This window comes from Meriones unguiculatus, chromosome 6 (genome assembly GCF_030254825.1).
Source record: "Meriones unguiculatus strain TT.TT164.6M chromosome 6, Bangor_MerUng_6.1, whole genome shotgun sequence".
In the NCBI taxonomy this organism is placed as follows: Eukaryota; Metazoa; Chordata; class Mammalia; order Rodentia; family Muridae; genus Meriones; species Meriones unguiculatus.
Window position 1 is genome coordinate 9,225,330 of NC_083354.1, and position 25,008 is coordinate 9,250,337.

General features: G+C 37.2%; 1 protein-coding gene across 1 annotated transcript; it reads left to right on the top strand.

Moving 5' to 3' along the window:
- Positions 1–20: 20 nt before the first annotated feature.
- Tmem30a (transmembrane protein 30A) lies at positions 21–24,335 on the top strand. The gene is made up of 7 exons (XM_021659535.2): positions 21–400; positions 15,543–15,650; positions 17,417–17,524; positions 19,573–19,660; positions 20,572–20,721; positions 21,529–21,738; positions 23,654–24,335. Exons 1-7 carry the CDS (start codon positions 164–166, stop codon positions 23,845–23,847), a joined length of 1,095 nt encoding a protein of 364 aa, XP_021515210.1. The 5' UTR covers positions 21–163; the 3' UTR covers positions 23,848–24,335.
- Positions 24,336–25,008: the final 673 nt, after the last annotated feature.

Genomic DNA, 25,008 nt, shown 5'->3' on the forward strand with positions numbered 1-25,008 from the left:
CGTCCGCCGGCAGAAGCGTGTCCCGCCTCTTCCGCCTCCCCGGTGGCGGCGCGGGTGGCGGAGGCAGCAGCGGCCGCGGCGCCTGCGCGTCTCCTGTCAGGGTCGGCTGGCAGGTCCCCTGGGCGGCCCAGCTGAGCGCGGCCGAGCCGAAGCCCGGGGGCCGATGGCGATGAACTATACCGCGAAGGACGAGGTGGACGGCGGGCCCCCGTGCCCCCCCGGGGCCGCCGCCAAGACCCGGAGGCCGGACAACACGGCCTTCAAGCAGCAACGGCTGCCCGCCTGGCAGCCCATCCTCACGGCAGGCACGGTGCTGCCCACCTTCTTCATCATCGGCCTCATCTTCATCCCCATCGGCATCGGCATCTTCGTCACCTCCAACAACATCCGTGAGATCGAGGTGAGGGAGGGGCGTGGCGGCGATCCCCGGGCTCCCCGAAGGTGACGGGCGGGCCCCGCCCTCCGGTGCCTCCGGGGTTTCTCCTGCGGCTCTTCTCTGAGTTTGCAGTTTTGCCTTCCAGCTCCCCTCTGCCCTCTCGATTTACGCGGCCTAGAACGGAATGAATAAAGCGAGAGTGTCAGGTGGACGAGACTTGTTTCCTGGGCGCTTGGCGTGGTGTTTTAGCGTGAATGTTTTCCTAGGAGAGAAATAGAGGGAAAAGTTAGATTGAGGTGTAAATCCGAGGCAACTCGCAGGGTCAGACCGTCGTTACTTGCGTGGGGATTACCGGGATGCCGAGATTAATAAATTAGTCATTCTTGGGTAAAGGACCCAGAGTCATAGAGGTATTGATTCTTCTGTGAAGAAATTAAGTCACATTTTCCAGGGCACACACAGTACTTTTTTTTGAGCTGATAAGATATTTTGATCTGATAAAATATTTTTAGTTGTTGGCCCTGATATAATTGAAAACGGGAAACTAGGCTGTATTCGTTTCTGACTATGCCCCAGCTCTCCCCGCTTGATTTGATAACTGCAGCTCAATGACTCTACACGAAATGAGTTGGGATCTAGCTACAAAACAGTCCCACTGGCATTGATTTAATGGAACACTTTAAGACACGGTAGAAACTCAAGGAAATTTTGATTTCTGCCGGTGCAATAGTCACTGCATCTTTATCCACCCGCAGTGGTGAAGATTGGCTGGTAGCAGAATGTAAGTACCGAGTGGCATGCAGTGCTAGACATCTACAAGTCCACCTTCATATCTTTAGGGTGTTTTGATCCTGTTTGAATGGGCAACCTCGCTTTCTTCTGTTGTGTACACATATATGTTTTTGTGTACATATTTTTAAAAAGAAAGACTACATGTATGTGATTTATTTGGACTTCCCCGGACATTTTAGCCATGGAGTTCTGGTGCCCTTTTCCAGCTTAACTTAAAATATTAACTCTAAACCCAGGTGGTTATATTTTCAGCTGCTAAGTGTTTCAGTGCTAATGACAGAATAGTATCTTGAGAGTACTTCTAAAATCCTTTGCTAAGAATTCTTTTCAGTGTGTTGACTAGGTTCACAGAATATGTTTTAGGTGTGTGTGTATATATACACACACACACATATATATAGATATACATTTATATACATATATTTTTTTTCCTGTTTTTATGTTTGTGATAGTCCTTAAGTGTAGCCCAAGATACTCCAAAATATACAGCTCTGGGCTGGCCAGGTTGGGCACTAGAAAAGTTTTGATTTTATAATATTTTGGATTACAGACTTCCAGATTAGGCATGCTTAACTGGAGAAGATTATACAGATATTACAGAATGTTAAAAAAAAACTGGCAAATGTGAAACACTTCTGTTTCCATCCGTGCCCTCTCCTACCCCAAGCCTGAGCTCTGCCACCTTTAATTATCTCAGATCTTGGGGTAATTTATTTAATTTCTCTGAAGGTTCGTTTCTTCACCTCTAAAATAAATAGAATAATGAGTTTCTTCTAAGATTTCACAATAGTCTTAACTCACTATTCAGCAGGAGGTGAATGCTCAGGACCTGCTTGCAGTATGACAGTAGACTAAGAGTAATATCGTCCTGATTTAAGCTTTCACACTACATTAAGATCCTTCCTGAGATGATAGTAAATATAACGGAATTCCTCCTAACTAAACATTAGAAACTTGAATCATCTTATTTAAACTTAAGATATTAGGATGAAGTGATGATTTAGAATTGTATATGAATATTTACTAAATTATTAGAAAACTTGTACTCTTTACTACAATATGAAAATATCTTTAATTTTTTTTTAAAACTTTTAGGTTCTGAAATAAAGTAAGGTTCTGTACACTTAGTATTAGTGGAATGGAAATTTCTAGTGCTCAGTGTGACCCGGATTTTAAGAGTACATTGCAGTTTGTTCAGAAGGTCATTGGAGTTAAGAAGTGGTATAGGGCAAAAGTTCCAACCCTCACTCTAGTCAGTGATGGGACCTGAGTTTTTGTGTGCAGCACTTGACACATTAAAAGATTTAGATTTGATGATCTAAAGATGCCATTCAGTTCTGAAATTCTGTGACTTAAAACTTAATTTTGATTTAAAACAATGCTGTGTTCAAAATGCCACATTTGAAATTAGAGGAAAATTAGGAGTTACTGGAAATTTTGTATTAACACCAACACATGCAGATGGAATGATTAAAATTTGAGTGTTGGATATGTAGTGAAATTATTCCAAATTGGGTCTGAAGTTATTAGGAAAACCTAAAGAGCATTTCCAAAAGTGACATACATGTTTGTGTTCTTATCCTCTACTGTGTGTGTGTGCTGGAGATTGAACTCAGGGCCGCAAGAAAGTGCTGTACCACCAAGCTACCTCTCCCTAGACTAAAACACTCTCAGGGTTATTGAAAGTCAATAGCAGGAGCTGGAGAGTTGGCTCAGCAGTTAAGAAACACCCACGTTTGATTTCTAGCACCTGCATAGTGGCTCACAACTGTCTTTAACTCCAATTCTTGATGAGCCTATGTTCTCTTCCAGCCTCAGCAGGTATCAGACACCCACATGGTCTACTGACCTGCAGGCAAAACACTCAACCACATAAAGATAAGCTGATAAAATGGTTTTAAAAAAATCAAGTGTGTACAAAGTGAATAACCTGTAATTAATAAAAAAAATAATAATAAAAGAATGAACCTGAAAAAAAATCAAGTGTGTATATGCCTTTAATCCCAGCACAGGGGAAGCAGAGGGATGGATCTCTTGAGCTTGATCTACATAGTGACTTCCAGGATAGACAGGACTGTATACAGAGACAATATCAAACAAATAAACAAGCAAAAATAAAATAAAGGTAAATGGGAAATGAACAGTTCTTACCCAAACTAATTCCTGTTTTCTTGTTTACATCTTTTAAGTTTCTTTTTGAAAACTCAGTAGTCTAAGTGCAGCATAGTTCAAATAACTAGGGTAAAGGAGACTTATAAATCAAAATGCTTGGCTTGAAGTGTTTTGTTCAGAACTTGAAAATTTTAAAGTAAAGCTAGTTTCTCAGATATACTATACTAAAATATTACCACTCTTATAATGCCCTGAACTCCCCTGAAAAAGGTAATTTTAAGAAAAGGTGCTTTTATATTTTAGTGCTCATATTTAGTATCATATTACCTTCCCTTGTTAAGTTTATGTATCTTACTTAGTTGGTTTTTAGATTTTCAATGTAAAATGAGGTTTTTAGAAAAGTACCATTGATAATTTTATTAACCACTAAGATATTTTAATTATGGATGTATTTCTTGAACACTTACTTAATATCTTTATTATTTGCAGGAAAGACATTTTCTTTAATTTGGCAGAGTTAGGAATCAAGCATTTTCCTACCACCAGGCATGAATGATTCCTCTAAGGCTCTTGGCCAAGATACACAGCTAACTTGAAAAGACCATCTCTCTAACTTCTGCAAAAGTATTTATCAGTGTGAAGTGATATAGTTGCAAATTAATGCATAGAGAGCTGGGTCAGGCATCCTGTTGCTACAGCCTCAGATATTTTGGGGAGGCTTGAGGTAGGAAGATTATTTGGATCAAGTAATTCAGTGCCAGCTTGGGTGACATAGACCTAGTGTTCAAAAACAGTAAAAGAAAAACTGATTAATGGTTAGAGTCAAATGGATATGTTATTTAAAGCAACATTTAAGACAGAAGGTAAATACAGTAATACCGAGAGCCTAGACAATTGTGTGAAATTAATATTGCTAAAAATGGTGAAATCTTAGTGGACTTTTCCAGCCACTTTGCTGAATTCCCAGCTTTCTTCTCCCTCCTGCCTCCTCTAACCTTATTTAATTTTCTACTCTCAGTTATCTTGTCCTGATTATTTCCTGTTTCTGATAAAAAATTTGCTATGACTTTCCTCCTTTTTAGTCTGAATCCTTAGATTGTAGGTTCTTGAAGAACATTAAATCTTTCATTTGCATTTAGTAATCTTTGTTTTTACTTAAACTTTAGCATAGACTCAAGGAAGGATAAGTTGGTTTTTAGAAATGATTGTTAAAGATTAGGCATGTTATGCTAAGAAACTTAAAGATTTTAATGCTCAAATATATTGCAGTGATTAAACAGGGAACCTTTGGCAATTAAGAGCTTTGTGTTGATTTGATTGAGGTTTTGTTTCCTGTAAGTACTTTCCTCAGTGGTTGTTTGTTTGTTGTTGTTTTTTAGTTTTAAGTCCTGGAACTGAGACTGGTTTTCCAGATGAGCATTTGGAAACAGTTTGGTGAAAGGAAACACTAACCAATTGGATGGGATGTTTCCCTCAAAGAATTTAGTTCTTCTCATAAGTGCAACTGTGTTGCTACCAAGAAATTATATACAGTGTTTATATCTTGAATTTCATCAACCATGAAAGGTGCAAACCTTTCTTTCTTAAAAAGACTTAAAGTCCAGAATGTCCTCCCTGCTCTCTGCAGCCTAAAATATTTTCTAGCCTTTTATAGAAACAAAACACCCCTCCCCATTTAGAGTTTTAAAAAAATATACTGGCAAAATTTGCATTTGCTACCAAATAGTTGTGTTGAATTGCTCACTCTGAGGGCTTGAGAAAATTCTTTTAAGTATTTAAAATGTCCCCTTTAATCTGATTAGTACTTAAAGTGACTTATCTTATTAGTCAGCATTTTGTTATATGATGTATTTAGGTCTTATATTGATTTCCTTTTAGATAAATCTACATTCAAACAATGGAAGTTTTCCAGCTCTTCTTGTATACAGAGCAAAAATGCATGTCCTTCAAATTCCTCCTTATCAAACCAGCTTAAATTTAGTCTGTTTCTGAGGAATAGGCTATGGTTTTAGACTTTTGGGAACAAAGATGAGAAATGTGATAACGTTTCATCTAATATCATTATCCACATCTGCGTCTGCACTGCCTCTGGTGCTTTGTCATTAGGATTTAAGTAGTTGGAAGGTTTTATCCTTATGTATTCTGAAGTATGCCTGATACAGTTTTGACATTAAAAAATATTAATTTTCAAAATAGGGGATTTTTTATTTGTGTCCCCTCTTCTACTTGGCAGCTTCTTTTTCTCTGAGGTTTAGAGCTATTAACTCCTGAGTAAACTTTGTCTTTTGAAAACTACTGGATGTTAGTTACATGTGACAGATTTATTGGGTCAAGCTCCCCTTGAGTTTCAGCTGACAAAGGATGTAGCGGTTATTTGATAGTGAAAAGTCATACATTGAATTCTGTTCATCAAGGATTTTTGATCAATGTTGGACATATTCTATATATAAAGTACCTCTTTGGGCATAGGGAGTTACTGAAAACTGTTGAGGACAGGACTCTTTTTTGTCCCTCTTTTCCAGCAGAGGGCATTCCTTTTGGAGAAGATAAAGTGACTTACAGTAATAGGAGATGCAGATGTCACTCAGTGACAGAGTACTTCCCTCGCTGAGACCCTGGTTCTGTCCCCAGATATGAAAGACAAAAACACATGTGGTGGTGTATTATGGCTTATCACTCTTATCACTGGTGGATGGCAGGAGGATCCAGGATTTCAATGATTTCAACCATAGCTACATAGAGATTTGAGTCCAACCTGGGCTGTACAAGCCAAAACCTCACCCCTGCCCCCAAACAAAACAAAACAAAAAAACGGTGGGTGGGTGGGAGTGAATCAAACAACACAGGAAAATTAATCATTGCTTAGGAACATAACAAGGGAGTTCTGCTTTACAGTCTCTATATGAAGTTTACAGCCTTGACATTCATAGTGATGGGTTCTCAAGCTCAAGGCTCAGGTTGGAGGGCCAGACTTCTGCTTACCTTTTCTGGGCATCAACATTGTAGAGTGAAGGGTGAACAAAGGGCTAAAGGCCTTTTAAAAATGGTTCTTTGAAGCTGCTACACTGTACTAACTCTACTTGGTAGCATAGTCATACACTCTCCAAGGCAGGCTGGAAATTTTAGTTTTATTCTATTAACAACAAAAGTAACAAAAATTAGGGTAATAGCTTGTTTTAGTAGTCAGTCTTTACATCACAGGGTTTTAGGAGTAATTACTGTCTGGTGAAATGGTACGTCAGCCAAATGAGAATTAGTTGTAGGTGTGATTGTTCAGTGGCTTAGTACTGAGTAAATAATAATTGCAGTTTTATTGATTTTAGTATTGAGTTGAACATAAAATAGATTGTGCTAATTTTTATGTAAAGCACAAATTAGGTATGTGGTTTTGCCAGTAAGTTAGGACATAAACACACAGACGCACATATATGGTAAAAAGAACTATAGAACTATAGAAGGCCTATTGAATATCATTACTTTTTAAAACATAATCTCTGTTCAGCAGATAAATTTGTTTCATTTTCTCTTAAAAAAAAAAAACCCTACCTTAATGCTGTTTACTAACAAAACTTAACTAATACTTTTTGAGAATTTACTAATTTTATATGATTCTGCTATTCTCATGTTATTTTGGATGAACAATTAAAATTTAGACATAGTCTGTATTTGGTTTCAGTTTATTTACAAAGAGTTTTATATACTAGTTGATAATTTCATCCATTCTTTAAATTTTTTTTAGATTTATTATTTTAATTTGTATGGATATTTTGCTTCCATGTTATAAATGTCTGTACACCACATGCATGCCTGATGCCTGACATCAGGAAAGGGTATTTGATCCCCTAGGATTGGAGTTACAGATGGTTTTGAACCACCCTGTGTGTTCTGAGAATCAAACCAGGGTCCTCTGGAAGAGCAACAAGTACTCTTAAGCATTGAACCATCTCTCTAGCCCCATTTTGTTCATTCTTACCAATCACTAATTCACTTCTTAATTTGCAGCTTCTGAAGTATATTATCAGATGGTAGAAAGAGCTTAGAGAAAAAGGAAGGGCTAAAGGATGGCTTACAGTTATTCACTTCTTAATTTGCAGCTTCTGGAGCATATCAGATGGTAGAAAGAGCTCAGAAAAAAAGGAGGGGCTAAGGGATGGCTTACAGTTTTAAATAGTGCATGGCTAAAACCCATTAGGGATTAACCCTGAGTCACCAATAATGCATTGGTATCACATCACGTTAAGTAAAGAAGTAACAGGACTTCCCGTTGGAGCTGTGTAGTCAAGAGCAAGTCCAGATTTAAGTTCATACTTCTGCTGTCTTTTGTTCTGTGCCTGTTGCATGCCTTTGAATCTATACCTGTACTGTGAATCTGTTGCTATGCTGGTATCTGTGTCTGTCCCTGGGTGTCTGTCTATTGTATGACTGTGTGTATCTGTTCATGTATATCTATACCTAACAAAGGGCTTTGCCCTGTCTCATTTGAAAAGCACAGAAACTATCACAAGGGGAAAGAAAAGAGGGATACATTACAAAAATCTCTTAAGAGTTTTACAAGGGAATTAAGTCACTGATTTCAACAGACCCAGCCAACAAACTACTGCAAATAGTATTGTTTATCAAGCAATATCCAAATGTTGTGTTTAATATTTATGGTGGATATTCATTTTAGAAGATTCCTTTCAACCTCCATGTTTGCTGCTTTCAGTACACTTGTATTGTTTAAGCCAGGGCTGTGGAAAAGTGCATACATGGAGATTACAGATATCCATTAGCTTAGACTGTAAACATGGGAAATCTCAGGCAAGTAAAGTGGATTGCTCTTTTGTTCTCTTAAAAACAGGTTAAGCAAACAGGCTGAGTACACAGTAGGATAGCTGTCCTGAGTGACCTTAAGGTACCTTATTTATTAACTCTAGCTGTGAGGTCCCACAAAAGTTTTAGTCTCTTGGAAAGTAAAAGAGAGTTTTATTGTAATGCCTTGCTACATTGCTTGTGTTGGGGAGCCCTAAGTAACTGTGTTGATATGGGTGAGAAGACTACTCTATGCGGAAGTAGGAAGAGAAAAGGAGGAGTGCATTTAGTAGAAAGAGGAACAAAAAAGAAGGCAGTGTGGCAGTGGCAGAATGAGAAGAAGGGGAAGAAAATAGATCAGATTAAGGTGGTATAGTGTTAGGGTGCACATTACGTGGGCCAGTATTAGGACTACAGGCAAAGTAATGCCTGTATTAACAGTTTTGCATAGCTAAGTGATTCCTGACCACTTAGGTCTAAAACCCTGATATTGTAAAACAAAACAAACAAAAAATAAAAAAACTAACAAACTTAAATTGATGATGGAAAATAGGTTGTTTACACTGTTATTAAGTGGTAGAGGAGCAAAAATCTGACACCTCCCCATATGTTATCTTGCAGTTCACAGAAAACCACTGGACAGACTAGAATGTGCAAATTAGGTGTGAGACAAGTTTACAGGTCTTTTATAGGGCTAAGAGAGTCTAGGCCTCAGATTGTTCCCATTGATTCTCAGCTGCAGAAAGTTTTTTAGTAAAGTCTTGGATGGAGGAAAATTGAGTCTTAGAAGGGAAGAGTCTTTGTTTTTGTGAGATGTAAAATTCCAACCTCTTCTAGTCTTGGTAGACTTCTTAGACCATGGTCCATTTCTTTGATGGGTGTAGATGGAAGCCTTTTTGGATCTTTCCTTATTTATTTTTTATTTTTCATTTTTATTCATTTTTACATCCTTGAAACACCATTCCTCCTCTCCTCCCAGTCTCCTCTTCCTTCCCCCACCCTTTTTCTTCAGAAAAGGGGAGCTCCCTTTCCCATCTAGTCCAGCTCATCAAGTTGCATCAGGACTGAGCATGTCCTCTTCCCCTGTGGCTTGGCAAGGCAGTCCTGCCAGAGGAAAGTGATCAAAAAAACTGGCAAGTGAGTCTGTGTCTGATGGAGTCCCCACTTCCTGTCCTATAAGACCTACATGAGGCCTAAGCTGCCTATCTGCTACATCTCTGTAGGGGGGCTAAGTATTGTTCATGCATCGTCTTTGGTTGATGCTTCAGTCTCAGAAAGCCCCTCTGGGCCCTGGTTAGTTGACTTTACTGGTCTTCTTGTGGAGCTCTTGTCACCTCCAGGTCCTTTTGTTTTTCCTTGCCTTTTGGATCTTTTAAAAATATTTCCTTTGAGAGCAGCTTCAGCTCTACATTTCTGTTAAACACACTGATTTTGCCAGTAAAACAAGGTGATAGTCTAATAGCTGAAGGGAGACACATAAGTGTCACGATCTCCCCCTCTCCTTAGGGCTTAAGTGTAGGATTTGGAGAAGAGGAGAAGGAGGGTTCTAGAGTATCATTAATCCTTTAGGTAAGAGATTTATTAACCTCACAGCAAATTGGATAGAGAAAGTGAATTGTCATGGTAAAGTGTTCTGTACGGGGGAGGCCCTGATCTGAAAGGATATAGGCTTTGCTAATGTGCAGTTTGTGCTACCTGTCCAGTTCAGAGACTCTGAATAGGGGAGTTAGTGTGTGGCTGTAGTCTACCTATCTTGTCTACACTGTGGGGTTTGTGAGGGCGGAGGGCTCTTTGTGAGACCTGTGTGGACTTTCAGCTTTGCAGCATTTGGGGGGAGAGACACTGGGGTTGAGGACGCAGATCTGTGAGGCTCTTGGGCAGCAGCACCTGTAAGGTTTGGCATTTAACAAGGATCATTATTAAAAAGTGGCCTAATGACACTTACTGTGGGCTTGGCATAGCATGGAGCTTATTGGCTGGGGCATAAGAGAAGAAGTAGGGTATTTGTGATTGGGAGAAACCATTTCTTACACTAGATGCTTCTGTACACACCTTATACTTTAAGTCAATTCAGACATCTGTCCAAAATAACATCTCATCTATCTGATTAAAGACTAGTTTTTTGTTTGTTTGGTACTTAGGACTTTTTTGGTACTGGGAATTTAAACCAAGTGCTGTCCTAATTTAAAATAAGGAAAATAACAACAAACTTTGCAGAGCCACTGTATGTTTAAAAAGATGTATTTTTAAAAATTTTATGTGTATGAATGAATGTTTTGCTTGCATGCATTTCTGTTTACCACATGCATGCCTAGTGCACAAAGGTTACAAAGGAGCCTTGGATCCCGGGAACTAGAGTTATAAGTGGCAGTGACCCACCACATAGAGGCCTGGAACTAAGCTGAGTCCTTTGCAAGGGCTTTTTACTGCTAAGCCATCTATTTCTTCAACCCCTGCTATTTTTTTAATTTTAATTTTTTTTTTTACAATTTATGCATTTTATATCACAATTGTAGCCCCCCTCACAACACGTGTTCTTTAAATGCATTAAGTGCATCTTTGTCTGACAGAACACACGTGATAACAGCAGTCAATAAATGTGGTATGTTATTATGGCTCAGTTATTCTTTGTGCATTTCTTTCCATCCTGAAAATTTTCCATAATGTATATTGTTCATTCTTACTGTCTTTGAATATCTTTTTTCTAATGCTGTCTCTTTCTACTTTTTTCTGGATTTGTTCAGATTCTTATTTCTTCTAAAAAGTACTGGTTCTTTGATAATGATTGTCTCTCTGCTGTCCAGTTTGACTGCTTTCTTTGCATTTTTGTCTTTGATAATGAATCCAGCCCTGTGGTAGAGTAGACTGACAGACAGTTCCTGGGTAAAGGTGGTTTAATAGAAGGAGCATTTGGCTTGAGTCAACTATCTTGGATTTTTTGTTGTTGTTGTTGGTTTGTTTGTTTGTTTGTTTGTTTGAGACAGGGTTTCTCTGTATAGTCCTGGCTGTCCTGGACTTGCTTTATAGACCAGGCTGGCCTCGAACTCACTGAAAAACTCCAGCCTTTGCCTCCCAAAGTGCTGGAATTACAGGCATGCGCCACTTGGCAAGATCTTGGATTCTAGACTCACACTTGCAAAAGTTTCTAAGGATGTTCTTTTTATGTAATGGAGGTAGCGCAGTAGGAATTTTGGTGAGGATCAGATCAAATGTGTATAAATGAAAGCTGTTATTGATGGTACAGTATATTTGTACTTTGTATGGTTCTTGTACTTTGACCTGTGCCTTGCCCCTATTAAAACTGAAAAGTTAATTATAATAACTTTTAAAAACATTGTTTATAGAGTTCCCTGAAGTTAAAAGATGTAATTTTTTGTGGCTGGAGAGATGGCCCAGTGGTTATGTGCCAGAGCCCGCCAGCAGTATCGAACGGTTTTTGAGTTGGGAGTGAGGATTAAAATTAATAAACTAACACACAACACACATGGGACTTTTCCGAGAGGCTCCGGACTCAACCAGCCTGCAGCAGCCTGACTTTATTGCAGAGAGCTTTTAAGCCAGAGTAAAAACAGCTTAGAACACAAGGAGGTGAAGCAAGAGGTGTGATCTTGACAAGCTGTCACAAACAAAAGGAGATGGACTTGCAAACTCTTCCCTGACTTCAGTGAAGGCCTGGTAAAAGCAGTCTTTGCGCTGAGATTTAAATATCAAAGCAGCTGCCAGATCAACAGCTCCCTACAATTAAGAGCACTAGCTGTTCTTCCAAAGGACTCATGTTCAAGTCCTAGCATCCACATGGCAGCTCACAACTCTCTAAAACGCCAGTTCCAGATCTGACACCCTCAACAGATATACATAGAGTCCAAACACCACCGCACAATAAACAAACAAACAAATAAAAATTTAAGAAGATTAACTTTTAGTGTGTTTTAAATTTATAATCAACAGTTCATAATGAATATATTATAGTTATCTGTTTTAAGTATTATTTGATATTTAGTAATTATTCTTCTAATATTGAGTTTTATTATACTAAACTATAATTTGATTTCCAGTTCCATTAAATTTTTTTATACAAGTAACATCTCTTTGCTTAATAGCAAATGGTGATCAAATTAAAGAGGATGATTTGAGAGGTTTCTATTTTTGTTTCTTAGATCAGTCTTGAGAGAAAGAAAGTGTGATGTTAAAAATGCAGTTTTCTTTGTGATTTATTCTGACATAAATTGGGCATGTAAGTGGAATGATGTGTACAAACATTGGTATGGAGGCCTTGGTACGGAGTTGTAACACATAGGTCTAATGAAATTCAGGTGTGCTTTCCTGTGTTCATTGAGTTTTCTTGTTTTAGTTGCATGCCTTGCTTATTAGTGATACTTGCAGTGAAAAAAAAAGAAATTAAAGTTGTACTAGTTAACAAATGGAAAATAATTGTACAGAACATTTGAAAAACAGTTATACAGAACATTATGTAATAACTCGATAAAACAGTTTTCTTAAGCCATTGTGGGTTCTTTAAAATTATCTCACTTTTTAGTTGGTGGTTCTGTTTTCTAGGTACAGATTTTCATTTACAAATATTCAGTTATAAAAATAACTTACATTTTTAACGTTTAGGACTGTGTTGTTTCGAATAGGAGTGGCGCCTGTAGATTGATGTGTTTGACTGCTTGGCTGTGAGGACTGCGTATTAGGAGGTGTGGCCTTGTTGAAGTAGGTGTGGCCTGGTTGAAGTAGGTGTGGCCTGGTTGAAGTAGGTGTGGCCTGGTTGGATGAAGTGTGTCACTGTGGAGGCGGTGCCCACTGTGGCACAGTCTTTTCCCTGCTGCTGTGGATCAAGATGTAGAGCTCTCAGCTCCTTCTCCAGCACCATGCCTGCCTGCATGCCATCATGCTTCCTGCTATGAGGATGATGTTCTAAACCTCTGGAACTGTAAGCCAGCCTCTATTAAGTGTTTTCCTTTATGAGAGTTGCTGTGGTCATAGTGGCCCCCCCCCCTTTTTTTTTTTCATTTTTTTCATGGTGTCTTTTAACAGCAGTAAAACTCTTAAGACTCTTCGTCATAAAACTCTCATTTATCATGCAATTTAGAAGATAAGTCATAGATGGACAGAAAATATTTTTAAATTATTTATTTATTATGTGCACCATGTTCTGCCTGCATGTACAACTTCAGGCCAGAAGAGGGCACCAGATCTCATTATAGTTTTGAGCCATCCCTCCGACAGAAAATAATTTAAGAAAATCTGATAATTGCTACCTAAAAGAACACTTAAAATATGAAAATGAAACAGCGTGATGAAAGTGAGCGCAAGACCTGATTAGATACCTCCTTGGATGATGTAAATGGCTGCTGAAGCAAAGTTCCGTAGACCACGTGATGTAAGCCCTAGACATTATCTGGGCATGGTAGCATATGCCTTTAATCTAGCACTTTAGAAACAGAGGCAAGAGGATCTTTGTGAGTTCAGTACCAGTTTGGTTTTGTCTTCTGGTAGGTGAATAGATAAACTGTGTTACATCAAACTCTGAAAAGATGTAGAGGAAACTTAAATGCAGGTTACCAAGTGAAAGAAGCCAGTATGAAAAGGCAACCTATAGGATGACTCCAACTTTGGAAAAGACAAACTATGAAGACAGTAAAGAACATCAGTGCTTACTATGATTTAATACAGAAGATGAGTAGACAAAAGAAAGACAGGATTTTTAAGGCCAGTTAAAGTATTTTGCATTACATTATAATGGTAGGTTATGTAGCATTATATGCTGTTTAAACATGTAAATTTTCAACCAAGAATGAACCTTAAACTATAAACTAGGTGATGATGTCAGTGTTCATTTATACTTGTAATAGTCCACTTCGGGAGAAATGTTGGTTGTAGAGTAGATATCTGACCAAAACAACTCAAGGAAGGAAAAATTCATGTTGGTTTGCAGCTTCAGACATTCAGCTCATAGCTTGCTTTTTGTTTCTGTGTCTGAAACGAGACAGTGTCATGGTAGCAGGAACATATAGCAGAGGGTACTTACGTGATGAGCAGGAAGTAGTGAGAGGAGTTGGGCAGGAATAAGACCTATTCCCCAGCAACTTGCTTCTATCCAGTCCTACTTTTCAGTTTCCAGAATGTCACAAAAATAGCCCCACTAGCTAGAAGCAATGTCCTAACACATGGGCACTTTTGAGGGGACACTTCCTATCCAAACTAACAATAGGATAGCTTGTGCATCCGCCGACAGAAGCTGTATGAGAACTCTGCTAAAGTTAAAGTTTTTTTTTTTTTTTTTTAAACTTATAATGGAAAAAAAAAATGAGTTTGGGGTTCCTTCTGACTTTACCTGGTATTGTACAGTTCTTACAGAGTTAACATCAGATGTGGCAAGTTCAAAGTATAGTCCTTAATAACTGGCCTTACTCTAGATACAAAGTAGTTCCCTAGGCTAAACACACTTTTTGCTCCAAAGTCGTGGTCCTTCCAAGATCCCTTCTCCCTGACTCTCACAAGATTGTTCTCATTTCAGATGCATGTTGTGGGAAGAGGAAGGTTTTTGGAAGAAACACAAAGGGTGGAGTCTGAACATAGTTTCCTATGTCAGGGGACATCAAGTTCCTAGCATGTGTACGCCTTACCAACCAGAAAGTTCCCTTGTACAGCAGCAACTAGACTGAAGTGCAGGGCTTGCACTGTTAGGCATGACTGGTTGAAAATTGCCCAAATAGTAGTTTAATTTTAGGTTTTCAGCCCTACTTCTCTCTGCTGGGCCAAAGCCTCTGATCAAAGGATTGGTCTTTCTGGAACCAGTGTCTACCTTGAATCTTCTTGTTTTCTTGTGAATTGGTGTGAATCAAGGGGCACACCTGAATAACTGATATTCTACTCGCCTGAGATACTCCCCTGCTGAAACACCAGGAACCAAGCTCAAAGTAATGACAGATTCTGCACCAGGTTTTTGCGTGGGGAGAAGCTTTCGTCATTTCTGATGGTTCTGGGGATCATCAAGGACAGGGCCTCATGCATGCAAGGCAAACACTCTACCATGAGTTACTTTCTGAGCCCATACTACCTTCATTCCCCTCTTTCTGTTTTCTGAATTTGGAAATGTTCCCTGGAAAATGGAAGTGACTATGAAAATTTGTATATTTGACTATGAAAGTTGTATATTTAAGAAGAAAAGCTGTGTTGATCTCTCAGCATCTGGCATTTTAGTTTAGACCTTACAGACATTTATATCTTTTATGCATAATGCCATGTTGAATCTTATATTTACAATTTTATCCGTAAGTATATTTCTTTGGGTGATAACATTAAACAAACAGAAACTTCTTTACTATTTAATGCCTCACTTGGTTAAAGAACACAATAACAGTTTTTTTGCCCACATTGCTTTGTTGGACTTATTTTTCTGGTTATATAAGTTTTAGGTTTCTCTTTTTACCAATGAACTGCTTGCTTAATCATTTTTCTCTTGCAGATTGATTACACTGGAACAGAACCCTCTAGTCCCTGCAATAAATGTTTGTCTCCCAATGTGACATCTTGTGTTTGTACCATTAACTTCACACTGGAAGAGTCATTTGAGGTCTGTTTTCAAAGTAATGTGCTAGAAAAGGCATGCTTTAAAAAAATAAATTTTTTTTATAATTTATATAAAAATAGCTTAATTTTTGGAGATCTATAGACATTTGTAGATTATTCTATATATTTGATTGTTGCATAATTAAAGGTGTTTACTTGAATTCTTTGCATTTTAGTATTTTGTAGAAGAATTTAAGGCATTTTGTTCACTAGTCATTTTTAATGGCAGAAATTAATTTTTTATCAAGTCTATAAGTTCTTGTGCCTATATTTTAAAGTTATTTATTGATACCTTGATTCCTTTTAAGATGGTATAAGTCCTTAGCCTTTTAAAATTATTCTTAATTTTAAAAATAACTTTTTAATTATAAAACAAGTCTTACTACAGATAACACTTAATCATTTCATTACTTAATTGAATTATTTTGTGAGATGTAAAATAGTACCCAAAAATCAAACACTTATTAAGACTTTATTTAAAAAATAAAGACTCTATTGACATTTTGTAGTTTGGTATTTGGAACCTCCTTCCATGTATGTACACGCATGTGTGTGAATGTTTGTGTGTGTATACATGCTTGTGAGTGGTATTACTGCTGCTCTCTACTTTTGGTAACTGAGCATATGGGAAAGGGTATAAAATTTCAGAATTGGCATGGATGGAGGCCAATTTGTTCTGCCCTCTACCTGAAAATTGAGCTTAAAAACATTCTTCAAGAGCCAGGTGGTGGTGGTGCACACCTTTAATTCCAGGAGGCAGAGGCAGGCAGATCTCTGTGAGCTTGAGGCCAGGCTGGTTCTCCGAGCAAGTTCCAAGATAGCCAAGGCTACACAGAGAAACCCTGTATTGGAAATAAACAAAGACAAATAAATAGACAAAACACACACATACATACATACACACACAACACCCAAATCAAAACAAAAAACCAACAACATTCTTTTTTAAAATTATTTTTTAAATGAAAGTAGTATTTTGCGTGTGTTGTCTGTCTGTATGCGCATGTGTGTGGTGTGCAGTATGAGTTGTGCATGCTTCCCTTGTTACTTTATTTCATGAGACTGTTTCTCCCTGAACCTGGAGCTTGTCATTTAAGCTAAACTGGCTAGCCAGCAAGCTCCTGGGACCTGCTTGTCTCCATCCCTGCCACCCTCCATCTCTTGGGTTATAGATGAATGTGGCCGTGCCTGACTTGTGTGTAGGTGCTGGGATCCACGCTGAGGTCCTCAGGCTTGTACAGTAAGTGCTTACTGAGTGAGCCATCTCTCCGACTGCACTTCGTATTTGAAGGATAGGTTAAAAGTTTGCTTCTGTGTTTTTATAGCAGAACTTCTTTAATTTTATTTACAGTTTTTGTTTGTTTGCTTGCTTATTACTTTTTGTGGTGTTGGAGATTGAATTCAGCGCCTCATGCAAGCACATGCCAGGCAAACACTGTCATTGAGCTCTAGTCCAGTGCTTACTAAGTACTTGGTGGATAGCTTTGCTAAGCCAGTTAATCCAGTGTACCCAGGACTGCTTAGTTCAGTCCCTAGTCATATGTATTAATATTGCCCCCTTGTTCTAAAACTTACCTAAGAATTCAGGAGTTAGAGTGTAGTTGCTGGACTGTGAGTGTGTTTATAGTTAATTGTACAATTTTAGTTGTTACTTCACCCCAGTGCTTGTTTATCACAGATTGTAAACCAGTAAGGTGAAATTGCTTTTGTATATATGTGAAACAAAATAAATATTAATTTTTATGTTGTTTACCCTTTCTGTTTTCCTAGGGCAATGTGTTTATGTATTATGGACTGTCTAATTTCTATCAAAATCATCGTCGTTATGTGAAATCTCGAGATGATAGCCAGTTAAATGGAGACCCTAGTGCTTTGCTTGTAAGTAAAATGATGAAATACAGAAATGTGGACTCTATGAAACAGTAAATATTATTTAGTAAGTATTAATTTAGAAATGTTAAAGTACTTAATAATCTCATGGTAAATTAAAGTGTTAACTTGTCATTTCTAGTTTTAATGGAAGTTTTTAATTAAAATGTTTTTCTGGACTGCCCACAAAATGACTTCTCAATCCCACTATTTCCTGCTTGTTACTAGTAGTCATTGGGAGTTTTGGCTTCATCTCTCTGTTTGTGATGAGTCTAGCATTCTGGATATGTAAGTGTATTCTTTTTGCACTATTCATTATTCTTGCACTAGGTTAAGTAGGGATGTGTAGATAAACTTTCTAATTTCTGGGAGTATGCCTTGAAATTGAATAACTGTTCATTTTAAAACTTGTGGGAAGATTAAGCAGCAAAAATTCAAAGCTTCCAGAACTCCTAAGTTTATTGTGCCTTTTTGCAGGGTTAGAACTGTAGGCTATTTATAACAAGCACCTCTTCTCTCTCTTTCTCTCTTCCTTCCTTTCTCTCTTTTTCTCTCTTTCTCACTTTCTTTCTCTTTCTTACTTCTCTCCTTTTTCTTTCTTTCTCTTCCTATCTCTCCTTCCTTCCTTCCTTCCTTCCTTCCTTCCTTCCTTCCTTCCTTCCTTTCTTCCTTTCTTTTTCTTTCATGTGGTTTATATGCCAACTGAGGCTCCATTGGAGAAAACTAATTTTCCTTTAGGAGCAGTTGACAGTTGGAGATAGTTTCTGGGGCTGTGCCAACTTTCCCTCTCAGCACTAGTACCCCATCAGGCTTGGATATGCATATGCTGCCACCATTTCTGTGAGTTCATGTGTATACCTGTTCTGTGTGTCTAGAAGGTTTATTTTGTGTCTTCCATCACCACTGGCTCTTACAATGTGTATGCCTCTTCTTCCCCGTAGTTCCCTGAGCTGAGGGGAGGGATTTGATAGAGTCCCATTCAGGACTGAGTGTTCCAAGTTCTCTCACACTCAGCACATTGTCCAATTGTGGGTTTTTTATTAGTTTCCATGTACTGCAGGAGGAAGCCTTCTCTGATGATGGCTGCAGCACAAGATGTGATTCCCAGACTGATATGCCCAACCCTTTTGCTGAAATGTCTTCTTCAAAATACTCAGAATACTGAAGAGATATTATGAGACCCTTATATTTTTTTTTTCTGCAGAGAGTACTTCTCTCAGTATAAACACAGTGCAAATACAAGCCAAAGGCAGTCAGCAGTAGAACAGCCCAAGAGGTTAATGTGTGTGGGTTTATGTGTGTGTTGTGGTGCCTATGTGTATTATATATATAAAGTAATTTTCAAATTCAGATTACCTTGATTTGTTAAGTGTTTAAAAAATGGATTCCGGTGGTCTTCCTGAATGTTTCAAAAGTGCTAAGGTATACTTTTCAGATACAGCCTTCAACTGTTCCCTGCCCTTGAGATCCTTACTAAGTCATGATTCTCGACTAAGCCTGAAGGCAGGTACATGCTCTGCTTTGTCAGCATTCTGCACAGTTTAAAGATTGGTATAGTCTGCTTTAGATTTTCCCTTTCTTTTTTTAAAACATGAGATTAAACCCCTTATTATAAAATTTGGTGTTATTTGTATTCATTTTATTAGTGAGGATAAGTTTATTGAGGGCCTTCTCCAAGAAGCTAGACTGCTGTCTGTGTTCCCAGGTGCCCTTTACTGTGTATCACAGCTGGATTGATAACAGGGCATTTAATTTTTGTCTGTCGGCAGTCTTTGTGGTTGTGGTCTCTATGTTGATATGAAGTCAAAATATTAATTTGATAAGTCATTTATAGCTATGTACAGGTGAACAAACATTTTATTTAAAAAGTACAATAATAGTAAAGATATTTACAGTACTTAAATGTGATATTAGTTTAGAGCTTGTTTTCTTTACAGACTTGTATCTTTATGAGTGGGGAAAATACAAGGCTTGAATTTTTAATTAGTAATTAGGAGTGGCTCATCATTTTTCCAGAGCTAGATGATAATTTCTCTTTTTTTCCTTCTGAAAACTAGAATCCAAGTAAGGAGTGTGAACCTTATCGAAGAAATGAAGACAAGCCAATTGCTCCATGTGGAGCGATTGCCAACAGCATGTTTAATGGTACGCTAGATATAAACATCTACCATGATAGATGTTTAGGGAACTGTAATAATCTAGTAACGTGAATGGAATATGAAATTCACCTTCAAGATACGTACTCAGATAATGAATGAGATCTTGATGCTCTGTGGCTTCCCTTTGAGCATTCTTTTATGAAAATAGATTTCTGTCTCTGAAAAGATAGAAACTTCCAATTTCCATAAAATCACGGAGCCACTTTCACTGATTTATACCATTAAGGGGGAGTTAGAGTTGATATTTAGATATGCACTGTCTGATAAAAATAGTTTGAATCAAAAATACAAACTACTTCAAATTTTCTAATATTTATATTTAAAAACCTTCAAAGGAAACAAGTAAAATTAACTGGAAAAAATTATTTAATCTAGTCTGCCAAAACAGTATCGTTTAAGAATACGAGCATTATGAAATATTTTGTGTTTTTACAACAAGTCCTTGATTTCTGATGTGTATTATACATTCAATAGGACTTGTTCATTGTTCTAACCATGTTTTAAGAGCTGAATACTATGTGTGGTCACCAAGTGCAGGAAAATGGATAAGGCAGGGGATATTACGAATGTAGCAGTAGCCAAATAAAGAGAAAAGAAGAAAGATACCACTGTAGTTTTATTTAGATTAATATTGAAATTCTTGGTCTTCTTACATGTCAGCTAGTAATTCAGGAAAGTGACCTAGATCTGTAGTAAATGAAGCAAAGTCCATCTCTCCATCTAGAATTCTAAAGTTGCAAAAGTTAATCCACATCTGAGTAAAGGGTACCTGTTAACCCTGTGCTTTCTCTGTCAACCACTTTTGGAGCAAATTCCAGATTCTCATTTCTCATAGAGTAAATCTGATGCTGTGGATTTTGAGTGGATATTGGTGATATCTTCCATTCTTGTGCTTAGATACATTAGAATTGTTCCTGGTGGCCAATGAATCTGACCCCACACCTACACGAATAAAGCTGAAGAAAAAAGGGATTGCTTGGTGGACAGATAAAAATGTGAAGTTCAGAAACCCACCTGGAAAAGAAAGTCTTGAAGAAAAATTTAAAGGTAAAACATGACCAGTATTCCTTTTATCTAAAAGCTAGTAGTTTTAGTAAGGTAATCTAAATTTTGTTTTTAGAGTCTTAATTTTTTTTTTAAGAACAGCCTTCTTTCTCAACATTATGCCAAGTTATGTAAATGTTCAGATGTACTATCAGATGTACTATAATTATAACAAAGATGTGTTCTTTTGTGATTTGAATTTTTCTGATGTCTTCAGCTGTAATCCTTACAAACTGCAAATTTAACAAACCCTTATTTATAATCCACATATATTTTTGTTTTAATGCTTAGTTTCATAATGCAATGTTTCTTTTTAAAATGTATTTTTACATTTATTTATGCTTTTACACATTTGTTTATTTTGTATGTGTATGTATATATGCATGTGCCATAGTGTATGTGTAGGAGTCTGAAAACAACTTGAAGTAATTTGTTCTTTCCTGTTACTATGTGGGTTCTAGGGAATGAACTCAGTTCCTCAGGCTTGATGGCCTGCTGAGCCATCTCACTGCCTCATATATTCCTTAATGCTATATTTTTGTATTAAGTGATCTGCCTTTTTCTCAGTATCTTTTTTTTTTTTATTTTCTTGAGATATCAACTCTTTTAATTTTTGTTATGGATTGATTTGGTTTCTCTTTTGATTTTTAAGATAACCTTAGGATGTGGATATATTTATACCTTTAAAAATAAGAAAATATTTAAATTATTTTGTGCTTTTTCTTTTTAGTACTATGAATTTTCATTGAAACTTTATAAAATTGAATATTTTGTTTTTCCATCTCTTTTCTTCCCCAACATATCATTAAGATACAACAAAGCCAGTAAACTGGCATAAACCAGTATATCAGCTAGACCCTGATGATCAAAGTAATAATGGATTCATAAATGAGGACTTTATTGTTTGGATGCGTACTGCAGCATTACCTACGTTTCGTAAGTTGTATCGCCTTATAGAGCGGACAGATGATTTACATCCAACATTACCAGCTGGACAGTACTATTTGAACATCACATACAGTATCCTTTTATCTTTCGGTTATGTGTGCACATAAGTTTGAAAAGAGTTTCATTGCTTTATGTCAGTTACATGTTATTTTGTGCTCTAGATTTATTTATTTTGTGGTACTGGAAATTGAACGTAGGCCCTCACACTTCCATTTCTGCATATATATCAAGCCTTATTTCTTTTAATTTCAAAGATCTTTATTACTGTGTATTCATGTATGATGTATGCATGTGTGCCGAGGTATATGTGTAGTGGTAAGAGGACAACGTAGTGAAGTTGATTTTTCTCCTGTCAGTTTTTTATATGGATTCCAGGAATTGAATTCACATCGTTAGTCTTGCGCAGCAAGTGTCTTTACCCACTGGGCCATCTCTCTGTCCCAAAAGCAGTCTTTTACAAGAAGGAAATACTGGGCAGTTTTTTACCCCTTAACAAAGTTCAGTGTAGAAGTATTTTGCCCATCATCTATATATACACTGTGCACATATTGATTCCCAGGTATTAGCATTTTAAGACATGTTAGATCTTTGCACTTTTTATTATCCAAATAAGCCATAAGTATATTCTTTGTTTGAGACTGGATATCATTATGTATCCCTGGATGGCCTGGAGTTCTCTTATATCTATGTAGAATAGGTGGGCCTCCAACTCACAAATTCTTTTGTTTCTGCCTCAGGAGAGCTGGATTTAAAAGTGTACACCACCATGCCTAGCCCAAGTTTTTGGTTGTTGTTTTTTTTCTAGTTTGAGTTGTATAATAAATTAGCAAAGGGTTAATAGGCCACTTTTCAAAATAAAGATTACTTTTGGTTTTTAGACTCTTGGTTATACCACTGTATGTTTAAGTATTTAAGCAGATGACAAAACTTGATTATACTCAGGTTGCTCCTGATTTGATCAGGGCTGCAGAACAGACTTGGGAGCTGAGCTGCCATCTTGAGCCAGAATGGTACAGAGTTTTTAAGTTCCAAAACCACAAACATCTGTGCCAAGTTACAGTCAGAAGTTTTCATCAACCAGAATCATTTGTTCTTTCATGGTTAGGAACAATCATTATGTTTTGGGGAACAGAGAAGAATAAGGAAGAAATTGGCTAGCCTTCTGGAAAGCTCCCCTAGAGTCTGGGAACTTGAATTTAATTTCACCTTAATTTCATCAAAACAGAGATTGAAAAAAAAATGGCAGTACTTAGGATAAATCTCATTTGTTTGATTCTGACCTAGCTACGTGCTCAGTCATTCTCTTAGAACTTAAGACTTCTGGCTCTTTTCTGCTTGCTTCTTGTCTGTCAGCATGGTGTAGGGGCATCATTGCTGATTATCTGAGGTATATTTCCATATTACGTTACTTTGAGGCCTTCTTAGGTAATAAGAGTAAAACTACCCAACATACTATATAGAACTGAATTTTATTGTTTTGGTAATACTTTGGGTTTTACTAGTAACATTATTTCACTCCATCAGGTCTAGGAGTATTTATCAGGGATAGAGTGCCGTGCTCTGTGTTCAGTGTCTACTACTACTTAGAGAAGAAATTTTTTAAATTAGGTTTTAAAGATAGTTTTATTTGCAGTACATAATGACATATGTCTTTAATCTCAGCACTGGAGAGGAAGAGGTAGACTGATCTTTTGTGACTTTAGGGCTAGCTTTGTCTACATCGTTAGTTCCAGGACATCCAGAGCTACATAGTGAGACCCTGTCTCAAAACAATAAAATATAGCTTTATTTGTTCATCTCTCTCTCTCTGTCTATCTACCTACCTACCTACCCACCTATTATGGCTCAGAAATATATAAGCAAGGTACCCATGTATCAGGATTATATGTAAAGGAATTATAAGTAACTAAATTAAATGTTAACTTTAAAACTTGTATATTAAACACCAAGTAACCACAGACAGAAAGTCTTCCTATACCCTTGTCAGATTATCCTGTACATTCTTTTGATGGACGAAAACGGATGATCTTGAGCACTATTTCATGGATGGGAGGAAAAAATCCATTTTTGGGAATTGCTTACATCACCATTGGATCCATCTCCTTTCTTCTGGGAGTTGTATTGCTAGTAATTAATCATAAATATAGAAACAGTAGTAATACTGCTGACATCACCATTTAATTTTCTATTCTGAAAACAAATCTACTGCATGTGCGTCAAGGCCAGCCCTGTTCAACCTAGCTTTTGAATGCTGATATCTGGTTAGTATGTCATTTTGAAGTTGGCACATAACTTTAAAAAAAAAAAAACAGCCTTTGTTCTTTGCTTCTTACATATGGATGACTTATGAAACTATATGACGGGTATAAAAATTAGCTATATTGATCATATCAATATTGTACCTGCTAAAATGGCATTCTAATGTCTGCTTTTTATTGGGACAGGCCATGTGATGCATAGAGCCTCTTTCATGTGAAATGCGTCTACTGCTTAAACTTTTGATGCCGTGTTGATAACGTTATATTGACATGATGCTGTATATGTGTGCCTACTGTGTGAAGAAAGGGATTATGAGATGTGTGAGTGTAATGACTTGCTAACCTTTCAAAATTTGGTTACAGTTCAGATTGAAGAAAGACTAATATAAATAAAACACTTGATCATTTTCATGTGTCGTGTGTAAAGGCTTAAAGTCCCTCCTTGTTGAGGTGGTTCATATGTTCAGTGTCTCTGTGGCAGTTCTTAGATTTCAGATCTTAGCTTGTCCAGCATAGAAATTAATCTCTAAAGAGGTCAGGTGGGTCTTGGGTAGAATTTTAAACTTGTTTTTATTTGGATAAAATATTGCATTCTGGGGTCCCAAACTACCTGAAATGCTTATATATGATCATTTCCCTGGAAGCTTACACTTCAAAGGGAAGAAAGAATATAGGTGAGATGGAACAGCTGCTTGGCAAATCCTTAGCCTCTGCCTCAGCTGTAAACGTTCAATGGAGATTGCTTTCACTATTGTGTGTAGGGTTAAGATGATTGCTTCTGCCTTGGAAATACCTCAAGCTGTTCTTTTTAGCAGGTAAGTGTTTTGACTTAGTACTAATATCCCAGAAAATTTTGAAATTCTAATTTCTTCTATATTTCATTAAATTTTTGCATACATGTCAAATGTGGATATGTATAAACATTCTCTTTAATATTGAAGGTAATGTTTTGTTTAGTTTTCCTAAGATAGACCTTAAAAGGATGTTCTATACATTTCCTAATTAAATTTTGGGGGTTTTGGAGTATGTACATGATGAAAAAGATAATATATCTGGTTGAAGTTACTTTATTTTCTAACTAGAA

What these genes read in the sequence shown, in the direction of transcription:
- Tmem30a (XM_021659535.2), top strand. Translation starts at nt 164, where the DNA reads ATGGCGATGAACTATACCGCGAAGGACGAGGTGGACGGCGGGCCCCCG. An exon ending in ACAACATCCGTGAGATCGAG is followed by an intron (nt 401 to 15,542) that starts GTGAGGGAGGGG and finishes TTTCTCTTGCAG; the next exon opens with ATTGATTACACTGGAACAGA. An exon ending in CACTGGAAGAGTCATTTGAG is followed by an intron (nt 15,651 to 17,416) that starts GTCTGTTTTCAA and finishes CTGTTTTCCTAG; the next exon opens with GGCAATGTGTTTATGTATTA.